This window comes from Chrysochloris asiatica, unplaced genomic scaffold, assembly GCF_000296735.1.
Source record: "Chrysochloris asiatica unplaced genomic scaffold, ChrAsi1.0 scaffold00514, whole genome shotgun sequence".
Lineage (NCBI taxonomy): Eukaryota > Metazoa > Chordata > Mammalia > Afrosoricida > Chrysochloridae > Chrysochloris > Chrysochloris asiatica.
The window spans coordinates 149,534-162,144 of record NW_006409032.1 but is presented as its reverse complement, the minus strand read 5'-3'; the positions used below and the strand labels follow the sequence as shown (position 1 = coordinate 162,144).

Genomic DNA, 12,611 nt, shown 5'->3' with positions numbered 1-12,611 from the left:
TGGAGAAGGATGTCATGCTGGATAAGGTGGAGGGTCAGAGAAAAAGAGGAAGACCCCCAACGAGATGGATCAGCCAGGTGACATCATTGATGGTGTCAAGTGTGGTGGCAGTAGTGAGGTTGGCCCAGGATCGAACGTTGTTTCGTTCTGCTGTGCATGGGGTCACTATGAGTCGGTTCCAACTCGATGGCACCTGACAACAACAACATTGTGAATTGAGTGATAGTTTACATGGGAGAACATAGGTTTTACACTCATCCTATTGTTATTTCATTGCAATGATTACAATCCCCTCCACACATCATCATTCCAACAGTATTTGCTTCTATTCCATTTTTGTTTTATGCCCATGCTCCAGTGTAGCTTGAACGTCTTCCTTTCATACCATCAGTTCTCGATCATCATTGAACATCAACCAATTCTTTTTGGTACTGTGACTGTATTCCTTCCATCTTCTTTTGATGCTGGGCACATACCTCATATTATACAAAAAGTGAACTCAAAATGTATTAAACAACTAAAACCATAAACTCTCAGAACAGCAGATAATTTTGGAATCTAGTTTTCAACAGTAGACTCATGGGTATCACACTAAAAGCATGAGACAATAAGCAAAGTAAACAGGACCATATCAAAATTAAAAACTTTTCAGCATCAAAGGATGTCATGAACAAACTGAAGACAAGTCCAAGATTGGAAGAACATTTTTGGAACCACATAACTTTGGAACCATCTAGGGGTTTAATATCTAGATAAAGAAGTCAATATAAAGAACAATAAAGACAACACAGTCAAAAATGGGCATTTAACCAAAGGACTTGAATAGACATTTGACTAAAGAACTACAGTAAGCACATGGAAAGACCCTCAACATGGCTAGTCGTTAAGGAAGTGTAAATCAAAACCACGGTGACACGGCACTTCTTGCTCATGAAAATGGCTGTCATTAAAACCACAGAAAATAGATGTTGGCAAGAATGTGAAAAAATAGAAATCCTAAGCATTGCTGGTAGGATTATAAATGATCCAGGTCCTGTGGGAAATGGTGGTCCCTCAAAGAGTTAAACATAGTATTACTATGTTGTTACTGTGTGCCAGCTAGTCAGTTCCAACTCATAGCAACCTTGTGCAGGGCTTCCGAGAGTAGCTGGTGGGTTTGAACTGCTGGCTTTTCAGTTGGTAGTCTAGTGATTATCCTACAGTGCTGTACCACAGTTCATACAGTCTAGCAATTCACCTTCTATATATATGAGCCCCCAAACTGAAAGCAATAATGAACACAAGCAGGAACTTGTACACCAGTGTTCACTGTAGCACTTTTCATAGCAGTCAGACGTGGAGACGTCTAAATGAGCTATCAGCAGATGAACAGATGAAAATGTGGTCTGTAACAGGAAGGGTTCCAAAAAGTTCTTGGAAAAATTTTATTATCTTGCAATTCCAGTTTTTCCACAAAATTTTTGAAGCCCTAAAGAAAAATGGCAGTCCTGGTATGGCGGTGTAGGATAAGCACTGGACCACAAGATCAGTTTGACTCACTCAGTGTGCTCTTCAGAAACTCTATACATGGTTGCTATGAGTTGGAACTGACTCGATGGCACTTAACAACAACAATGGCAACAAAGAAACATGAAGTTCTGATACATGTTACAAGATCAATGGACCTTGAAAACATCATGCTGAGTGAAATAAGTCAGTCACAAAAGGGCAAATATTTTAATTCTACTTATGTGGGCTATGTAAGTATACAGACATCTGATTTATTAGTGATTACTGGGGAAGGAAGGAGAGAGGGAGAAAAGAGCATGCTGTTAAGGGACACTGAGGATCTGTTAAGATTGATGGAAAAATCTAGAAACAGATAATGTTAATAGTTTCACAGTATGACTACAATACCACTGAATTTTTTGAGTAAAGAATGTTGAAATGGCCACGTGTTTTGTCACATTCATACCATACACACAGAGAGACTTACACAGCTCTCTTTTAAAGCACCCACTTCAGTAGAATTGTTGTTAAACGCTGTTGAGCCGGTTCCAAACCATAGCAACCCTGTATAGGGTTTCCAAGGACCTGGTGCCCTATCATGAAGACATTCAGTCCTGTAGAGAGGTCTAGGTGATGAGGAACTAGTTTTCCTGCTAACAGTTGGCACTGCCACGGCAGTTATGTGGATGAGCCACCTTGGAAGTAGTTCTATCAGCCCTAAAGTCTATAGATTATTGCAACTCTGGCCAGCACTGCAATCTCATGAAAGATTCCAAGTCAGAAGCACACAGATAAGCCATTCTTGAATACATGAACTTCAGAAACTGTGAGAGAATGTTTGTTTTAAGATGCTAATGTTTGGGAGAAGTTACCTAACAACAGATAACCAATATATCCGGTGTGAATTCCTCAAGTTTGCAAAAAGTGGTCAGTCAATACTTTCCCACAGTTACCGCATTCATATCTACCGATCATGTATCCTCTTATGCACAGAAAGGTAGGAGTTACTACTAAAGGCTTTTCCACATTGGTTACATCCATATGGTTTTTCTCCTGTGTGAGTTCTCGTGTGTTTCTTAACAGAAGAGAGGTTATTAAATGCTTTCCCACAGTCATTGCATTCATAGGGTTTCTCTCCATTATGTATCCTCTTGTGTACAGTAAGAGAAAAGCTACTGCTGAAGGATTTCCCACACTGATTACATTCATACGGCTTTTCTCCAGTATGAGTTCTTATATGCTGTGTTAGATGTGAGCGCTTCCTGAAGGTTTTTCCACAGTCGTGGCATTCATAAGGCTTCTCGCCTGTATGGATTCTATTGTGCACAGTAAGGGAGGAGCGCGTGCTGAAGGCCTTTCCACACTGTTTACACTGATAATGATTCTCCCCAGTATGAACTCTCCTGTGTGTTTTGAGGCTACATCTAGTACGGAAAACATGAAAACACTGATTGCATTCGTAGGGTTTTTCACCTGTGTGAATTCTTACGTGCAATCTAAGGGATGATGGGTTACTGAAGGCTTTCCCACAGTCATTGCATTCATAGGGCTTCTCCCCATTATGTATCCTCTTGTGAACGGTAAGGTAAGAGCTACTGCTGAAGAATTTCCCACATTGGCTACAGTCATAGGGCTTTTCTCCAGTGTGGATTCTCTTGTGCTGAGTAAGGTTGGACTTTGTGCTGAAGACTTTAAAACACTGAGTACATTCATTGAGCTTCACTCCAAGATGATTTCTCTCCTGTTGATGAAGAGAAAAGCGATGACTAAAATATCTAATACTGAAATATTCAATGCTGTCGCAGGGATTCTTTCCCCCAGGAATTGTTACATAGAACCTTGTTGTTATGTTGATTTCTTTACTACATTCAATGCTCATCTATGGTGTGGGTCCAATTTAAGTTCTTAGTAGTTAAAAATGATGGATGCGTTGCCACAACTCTTTATTGTATCAAGAGTATCCTCTGACAAATGCAAGGTCAGTTTATGATTCAGACACTCAATATCTGAGTCCATTTATGGGCATTTTTACTCTGAGTGAGATACAAGTTTGGAAATTGTATTAAATCTACAAGTTTCATAGTATCTCTCCTCCAGACATCTCTTTGTCATCAAACGATACCTGCCTTTAATGACAGCTGATCATTTTATGGTTCTTAAAAGCGTTTTCTATTTTGTAAAACCATAACACATCTTTGTAAGTCATCTTACCGTTTTCACTCGTTCAGATTGGTCTTTTTTAAACATAGGCTGCTTAGAAATTAGCTCTTTGTCTTTCGGTACAGTCTCCAAATCTGAAACAAATTGAAAAAGAATTAACTTTATGGAGAAAGACGTGATAAAACGAACACATGAATAAAGACAAGCTCTCAAAAAATTACAGTTATGAGGAAGTTTCAATGAAAGGGATGTAACAATGAAAGATTTAGATATTTATTAAAAAATAAATTTTTAAATAAATTTCTTTTTTATTGATTGATTGAAGTTTATGCTGACAGAGTGGAAATATCAGGAATGCCAACTGGGAATTGGGCAAAGATCTCACATGAGATTATTAAATTGAAGGAAAACAGACGGGTCTTTTCTTTCCCCTCTTGAGACTACAACATGAAATAATGAATGGGAAGTTAAAGAAGAAATGTTCCCAACCTTTTCAGAAAAAGTGCAATTTACAAAGTTCCCTGACTGACATTTTACTAACAGAATACTTTCACTGGTCAAAGATCTTCCTCACCTAGACAGGAACCTGGGAGAATCCTCCTCTTTTCTGTCATCACCTTGTCTTCCTGCTCCAACTGGGCTTTCAAACTGGGTTTACCAACTTGATTCCCTACCCCTGGAAAAAAGAGACATGATGTGGGCACTGTGCAGGGGACAACAAGCACCTCTATGAAACTGAAGCCAACATTTACGAAGGCGGGCAAATGTGACATTGTTGTTGTGGTTGTTAAGTGCCACTGAGTCAGTTCAGACCCACAGCGATCCTGTATAGGGTTTCCAAGGAGCAGCTGGTGAGTTGAACCACCAGCCTTGCACTTCAAACTGACTTTGCAGCCCAGGGCATCAACCCATAGCGCCACTCTCATGTACAAAGTAAATGTCCTTATAAGGAACAAAAATGCAAGCAGCCTCCCTCAATATCCATGGTGATCAGGAATAATTCGTTTCAGGAACTCATGCCCAAGTTCTAATAGTCACTTCAGAATTCCCATAGCATTTCACCATGGAAATCTAAGCCCACACAAGGCATAGATCTTTAGTCCATAGAGAATGGAACTGACAGCAAAGTCCATGAAGGTAGCAGTCATGTCTGGTTTCGCTTACCAGTCCTTTCTCAGTCCCAAGCACAGACACCAGAACACAGCAATTGCTTTAGAAAGGCTGTGTCTAAAGGACTGAATAAATGCAGTCATGATGTCGACCTTAGTAAGTGTTGCCACTTCCTGTTGTTCTCTAGCTTCACATTTTTGTGTCGTTTTCTCTGAAATGGGTCCGGCCATACTCACTTGGCCTGGGTGACTTCTATAGCCACATCTTCAAAGATGACTAAGTCCTACCACAGAAAACATGGTCAGCCCCAAGCTACCTCCACCAGCGTCACAAGAAGAGGCTCACGATTGAAAAAACGGGAGAAGGGAAACCCAAAGCACAAAGATGTCAGTCAGACAATGCTCTGGTCACACACGTGCACATGACTGACTGTCCCAGCTTGTTTAGGTCTCAGTACACATTCCTTCCTTCCTCTGTACAAATGCCCCTTAATGGACAAGCGTTCTCTTCCTCTTCTGTGTACACCAGCAAGTCTTCAATCCACTTTATCTCTCCGAAAATGCATTATGGATTGAAGGTATCCCCCCAAAAAGATAGGTTGAAGTCACAGCTCCTAGAACCTGCTACCATACCTTATTTGGAAATAGGGTCTTTGAAGATCTTATCACAGAACTTTGGTGGCTTCTAATCCAATCTAAAATCTGTCCTTATGAGATACAGTCACAGAAACCCACAGGGGGAACATAGATAGCTCTTCTTCCTGGTAAGTCATTCAGGGCTCCCAGAAGTCCTGAGCGACAAGAAAGGATCTTCCTGTAGCGCTTTGGGGGAGAGAATGATCCTGGTGCACCTTGAATTCAAACTCCTAACATCCTGAACTGTAAGGGAATACCTTTCGGTGCTTTAAAGCCATTCAACCTTGAGGCACTTTGGTACATCAGCCCCAGGAAACCAAGATACAAAATTTTATTTTTTTTATATAACAACACAATTACATATTTTCTTGATTTTTCTATAATCTACCCCCTTCCATTAAGATATAAATACTTCAATGACAAAACTTTAGCTTCATTCAGTGCTATAGATAAAGTGTCTCAAAGAGTGCTTGACAACTGGAATTAATAAATAGATGGCGCTGTAGGATAAAGGTAGGACCACAAGGTTGGTGGTTCAAATTCACCAGCCGCTCTTCGAAAATCCTATACAGGATCGCTATGTGTCAGGATCAACTCGAATGGCACTTAACAACAGTTAACAGCATGGACTCTCTAGGCTCTGGGCTCTACAATTCACTAAACAGTAACTGTGTCACTTTATTCATTTGGGGTTAAACAACATAAATGACTATGGAGTGGCCTGTACGGCAAGGAACTGTAGGTCCTCCAGCACCACCAAGCTCTACTAGGGTAGACATGTGAACCCTTTAGTCCTAGATTACAGACAACTGGAGGCCTGGCTAACATCCTGACTCCAACCTCATCAGGAAATCTGACACACACAGGCAACCTGTGGTTGAATGCATGACCCACAGACCATGTAAAATAACAAATGTCTGCTATTTTTAGCCACTGAGCTTTGAGGGCTATTTTTAATGCAACAATACATGATACATCTTCTGTCTGTTCTTTTACGTCATCCAGAGAAGATCAACGAATGCCTTATTATAGTCATTGTATTCCTATCTATGCATTATGTATCCTCTTATGCACAGAAACATGATAGTTACTACTGAAGCCTTTCCCACATCGATTACTTTCTGAGGGTTTGTCTCATGTGTGTGTTCTCATGCGCTTCTTAACAGATAAGTGATTACCACAGGCTTTCCCACAGTCATTACATTCACAGGGTTTCTCTCCATTATGCATTCTCTTGTGTACAGTAAGAGGAAACTTACAGCTGAAGGCTTTCCCACACTGATTACATACATATGGTTTTCCCCAGTATGAGTTCTCACATGCTGTGTCAGATGTGAGCTCTCTCTGAAGGTTTTCTCACAGTCGGGGCATTTATAAGGTTTCTCACCTGTATGAATTCTGTTGTGCACAATAAGGGAGGAGCGCGTGCTGAAGGCCTTTCCACACTGATTACATTCATAGAGATTCTCTCCAGTATGAACTCTCTTGTGCATTTTGAGGCTACATCTAGTGCGGAAGACACGAAAACACTGATTACATTCATAGGGTTTTTCACTAGTATGTATGCGCATATGCAATTTAAAAGATGAAGAATTACTGAAGGCTCTCCCACAGTCATTGCATTCATAGGGCTTCTCCCCATTATGCATCCTTTTATGAACGGTAAGGTAAGAGCTACTGCTGAAGGATTTCCCACATTGGTTACAGTCATAGGGCTTTTCTCCAGTGTGGATTCTCTTGTGCTGAGTAAGGTTTGACTTTGTGCTGAAGACTTTAAAACACTGATTACATTCATTGAGCTTCACTCCAAGATGACGTCTCTCCTGTTGATGAAGAGATGAGTGATAACTAAAATTTCTAATATGTGCAACATTCAGTGCAATCACAGGAATTGGCTCACTAGGGATTCTGCTACATCTAATAGTAATGTAATGCCTACGTTTTACTGCAGCCAGTGTTCACATGTGGTTTCTGTGCACCGTACGTTCTTAGAAGGTAAATAAAGTGTATGCTCTGCCACAAGGCTGCATTACATTCACAGAACATTCGCTGATCAATTGAAGGCCAATTTATGTTTTTAACACTCAGTGTCTGAGTGACATTTATGGAAATTTTTACTCATGGGACCTTTCTGGAGTCAATTTGTCTCCAAATTTACAAGTTCCACAGTTCTCACCAGATGCCACTTTCTCCTGGCTGACAACTAGTGTTTTTAACGACTTTCCTCATTATATTTTGGCTCTTCTAATTTGTAACATTCTCGTATTGTGGAAATTCCCAAACCATCCTTGTATTCTTACCGTTTTCTTATGTTTAGAGTGTTGTTTCCTACTGTCAGGCGGCTTAGAAGTTAGTTCTTTGGCTTTAAGTGTACTCTTCAAATCTGAAACAAATTGAGAAGGAATTTAAATTGGTGAAGAAAAGAAATGGTGAAATGGGTACATGAGTAAAGACATGCTCTCAGGAGGTTCATAATGAAAAAGACGTGGACATGAACGATTTAGATTATTTCAAAAGGAACCTAGTGTTCACCAGGTCATATGCCTGGGAGAATTGCCTCTTTCTTCAGTCATCACCTTTCCTTTTTGCTTCAACTGGAAGATGAAAATGGTTTTACCAATTTGATTTCTTAGTCCTGGGGAAAAGGTATAAATGTAGGGGGACTGTGCAGGGGACTAAAAGTTTCTCCATGAAATTGAACCTAATACTCCTGAAGACAGGCAGGTGTGACAGGAACTGCGGAATACTTGTGCCGGAATTCTAATGAACACAGTAAATTTCTGTCTGTTAACCTAGTGCTGCCATTGCAGAAATACCACAAGTGGGTAGCTTTAAGGAACAAAATTTCACTTTTTCCCAAATCTGGATGCTAAAAATCTAAATCAGAATCATGGCCTATCACTCCCTTCTGTAAGCCTCTCTTCTAGCTTCTGTGTTTGATGGCGAGCTTCGGCATTCTTCTGCTTCTAGAAGGGTCCCCTCACACGTCTGTTTCCTCCCATTTGTCTGCATGTATTCTTGGTGTTTTATGACTCAGAAGTGATTAGGTGTAAAAGTCCATCCTACACTAGGCACAGCTGATTAACGTAACAAAAGAAAACTAGTTTCCAAACCGGATCACATCTGAAGGCATAGGGCGGAGGTGCGGGGGCGCAAATACATTCAAAGTAGGTATTCTATTCTTGGTCTCCCCAAATTCATGTCCTTCCCACATATAAAACACATTTCCCTATGACATAATTCCAGAAGTCTTAACCTATTCAGCATCCAGTGTAAATCCTCATCTTCTGAATTCTCTAAACCAAGTATTAGTGAGGGATCTGTTGGTGCTTTGTCTATCCTGGGGTACAGTGCTGCTTCATGTGTGGACCTGTGAACCCTAGAATACAAATTATCTGCTTCCAAAGTACACTAATGGAACTAGCACTAAGTAGTCATTTCAGTTCCAAAAGAGAGAAACAAATGGAAGGAAATCAGAGATGATGAGCACCAAACAACAGGGCTTATCTCAGCAGCATAGCAGGCCCGATCTCATCAGCTCTCAAAGCTTCAAAATAATGTTACTGTTCCCCAAGATGCACCTGGGCAATGGCCATGCTGTCTGGGGGGGCAATGGCCCTGCCCACTAGGCCCACTCTGGCAATGACCTTCGAGCCTGAGTAGCTTTGTTCTTCTTATCCACAGGATTGGCAGTCCCACTCCCCGAAGTCTAGGGGGCCATCCAGTCTCCCAATCCAATGGAATGGCAACCCCATATTCCTGAACCAAGGTGATGGTGACACCACTCCTAGAAACCCGGGACTGGAAACTTCACGTTTTGAAACCTGGGGGTTCCTGGGGAGGGGTGGGTGGTACACCCTTTGAAGCCATGAACGTTACAAACCATACTCCTCATTCACTTTCTGACTGTCCTGCTGACCCCTGGATGACTTCCAGGATTGTTCCTTCCTGGTCTTGGGAGACAACAGATGTTTGTAATCAAGCAAGCGCTACTAAAAGAAGCCCTGATGGCACAATGGTTAAGCGCTTGGTTGCTAACCTACCCAGAAGCTCAGAGGGAGAAGACTGGAGCTCTGATCACAATAAGATTACAGCCTAAGAAATGCAATGGGGCAGTTCTACGCCGTCGTATAGGGGCACTGAGACTTGTAATCCACTTGGTGGCACACCATAGCAGGTCCCCTGGCGTACTTTCTGCCTGTCGAATCTCAGTAGGCAGAAAGCTTTCCTTCATTTCAGTTTCTCTCTGTTACTTTCACTATAAGCTGACAGCATTGGTGGTATGGTGGTTGATTAAATTCATCAGTCACAAGCCAGGTAAAGAGCTCTAAGTTTCTCAAATAGATTTTTCCAAACCTTTTAAGTTCTGTTTTTTGTGTTGTTTTTTTTTAATCCCCACAGTTCATTTCTAATTTCTCTTTCCTCCCATATTTTAGTATTGTTGTTAAGTGCCATCGAGTCGGTTCCAACCCATAGCGACCCTGTACAGGGTTTCCGAGGGTGTAAATCTTTACGGGAGTAGAAAGCCTCATCTTTCTCCCGTGGAGCGGCTGGTAGTTTCGAACCGCTGACCTTAAGGTTCGCAGCCCGATTCGTAACCACTACGCTACCAGAGCTCCGTATATTTTAGTATAAGCAGTATGAACACACCACAGTGACATTTTGTCATCTTGGAAATGTTCTCAGCCAAATATCCATGTTCATCACTAGTAAGTTCTACTTTCCATAAAACATGTTAATATAATTAAGACAGGTTCTTTGCATCTTTAGAATAAAGACTGCCCTTCCTCTACTGTCCAATAACGTTTATCACTTCCTTTTAAAGTCTCACCAGAGCACATCTACTGTTCCCACTGTTAGCAACATTCTGTTCAGAACAGCAGGAGTCCTCCTCACAGCTCTCAGTTTGCTCTGATGTGACACAATTATCCTAATGCATTAGAAATCCTCACTTCTATAGAGTCTTGGTGTAGTGCTGTAGGAGAAGCACTGGACAGCTAACCACAAGATTGCAGGTTCAAACCCACCAGTTGCTCCTTGGAAACCCTATACGGGGTCACTATGAGTTGAAACCAACTTAACAGCATTAACAACAACAACAACATGATATTAGCACCAAGACTTGCTGTAAGTTTGTAGCACGGTGGTGGCGGCTTGCATGTTGCTGTGATGTTGAAAGTTATGCCGCAAATAGTTTAAATACCAGGAGGGTCACCCTGTGACAGGTGAACAGGTTTCAGCTAGGCTTTCCAGACTAAGAAGAAGGAAAGGCACACTGCTTTTGAGAGACAAGTTACTGAAAACTTTATGAATAGTAGTAAAACACTGTTGTATATGGAGACAGAAGAGGAGCCCCTCAGGTTAGAAGACACTTAAATTACGACTGGGGAAGAGCTGCCTCTTCAAAATAGAGACAATCACAATCAGGAAAGCTTTCGAGACCTTCATCTGCTGATGGAGCACAACTCAACATGAGGGAAGCAGCTGCAAACATCCATTCATAATTTGAACATGGACTGTATAAATCTAGGAAAATTGGAAGTTGTTAAAAATGAAATGGAACGTATAAAGAATTCTTCAATGGTGTTCCTAGGCATTAGTGAACGGAGATAGACTGGTATTGGCCATATTGAAGCGGGCAATTATACGGTTTACTTATACTTGTGGTAGTGGAGTGCCGAGAAGTTGGTTCCAACTTTTAGTGACTTTGTATAGGGTTTCCCAGGTTGTAAATCTTTGTTGTTGTTGTTAGGTGCCATCAAGTCGGTACAGACTCACAGTGATGCTATGCACAACACAACGAAAAACTGCCCAGTTCTGGGTCAACTTCACAACTGTTGCCATGCTTGGGCCCATTGATGCTTCCACTGTGCCAATCCATCTCATTGGGGGTCTTCCTCTTTTTCTCTGACCCTCCACTTTACCAAACACAATATCCTTCTCCAGTGACTGATCCCTCCTGACAATATGTCTGAACTATGAGAGATGAAGTCTGGCCATCCTAGCCTCCAAGGAGCACTCTGGCTGCACTTCTTCCAACACACATCTGTTTGTTCTTTTGGCAGCCCATAGTACTTTCAATATTCTCCTCCAATACCATAACTCAAATGCATCAATTCTTCTATGGTCTTCCTTATTCACTGTCCAGCTTTTGCATGCATATGAGGTTACTAAAAATACCATGGCTTGGGTCAAGTGCACCTTAGTCCTTCAAGCTGGAATCTGTGCTCTTCAATGCTTTAAAAAGGTCTTGTGCAGTAGATTTGCCTAATGCAATATGTGATTTGATTTCTTGACCATTGCTTCCATGAGTGTTGATGATTGATAAAAAAAAAAAAAAATGAAGTCTTTGACAACTTCAATCTTTTTCCATTGACAAGAATATTGTTTACTGGTCCAATGGTGACGAGTTTTGTTTTCTTTACATTGAGATGCAATCCGTACTGAAGGCTATGGTCTTTGATCTTTATCAGTAAGTATTTATGTCCTCTTCATATTCGGCAAGCAAGGTTGTAGGCTGTATCATCTGCATATCACAGGTTGTTAATAAGTCTTCCTCCAATCCCAATGTCGAGTTCATAGAACTCGACTTCTCAGATTATTTGCTCAGCATACCGATTGAAATCAAATGACGTATTGGCATTAGACAATCTGCACAAGACATCAGCAATGATATTCCATGTTCTACATCCTTGTCTGAATCCAGCTTGAACCTCTGGCTGTTTCCTGTCAATGTACTGCTGCAGCCATTTTGTAATCATCTTTAGCAGAAATTTAATATTATGATATTGTCTGATGATTTCTAATTCCACATTAATGATAACGTCTGATGATTTCTGATTCCATATTAATGATATCATCTGATGATTTCTCATTCCACATTAATGATATCATCTGACGACTTCTGATTCCATTGGTTCACCACACTTGAGAATGGGCACAAACATGCATCTCTTCCAATCAGTTGATCAGGTATCGGTCTTTTAGATTTCTAGGCATAGATAAGTGCGTGCCCCTCCAGTGCTGCATAAGTTTGTTGAAATATTTCAATTTGTATTCTGCCAATTTCTAGAACCTGGTTTTCTGCTGATGCCCTCAGTGCAACTTGGATTTCTTCCTTTAGTACCATCGGTTCTTGACCATATGCTACCATATGCTACCATCGGTTCTTAACCATATGCTACCATATGCTACCATCGGTTCTTGACCATATGCTAC

The 12,611-nt window shown here is 41.1% G+C and overlaps 1 protein-coding gene across 1 annotated transcript in view; it reads right to left on the bottom strand.

Annotated features, from left to right (window-relative positions):
- Positions 1-2,452: 2,452 nt before the first annotated feature.
- ZNF558 (zinc finger protein 558) overlaps positions 2,453-12,611 on the bottom strand; it is a 14,415-nt gene continuing 4,256 nt past the window's right edge. The window contains exons 4-6 of the mRNA XM_006877484.1: positions 4,223-4,318; positions 3,700-3,782; positions 2,453-3,229 (exon numbers count right to left, since the gene is read on the bottom strand). Of these exons, the coding sequence (XP_006877546.1) occupies positions 2,453-3,229; positions 3,700-3,782; positions 4,223-4,318 (956 nt within the window). The remainder of the gene's footprint in view (positions 3,230-3,699; positions 3,783-4,222; positions 4,319-12,611) is intronic.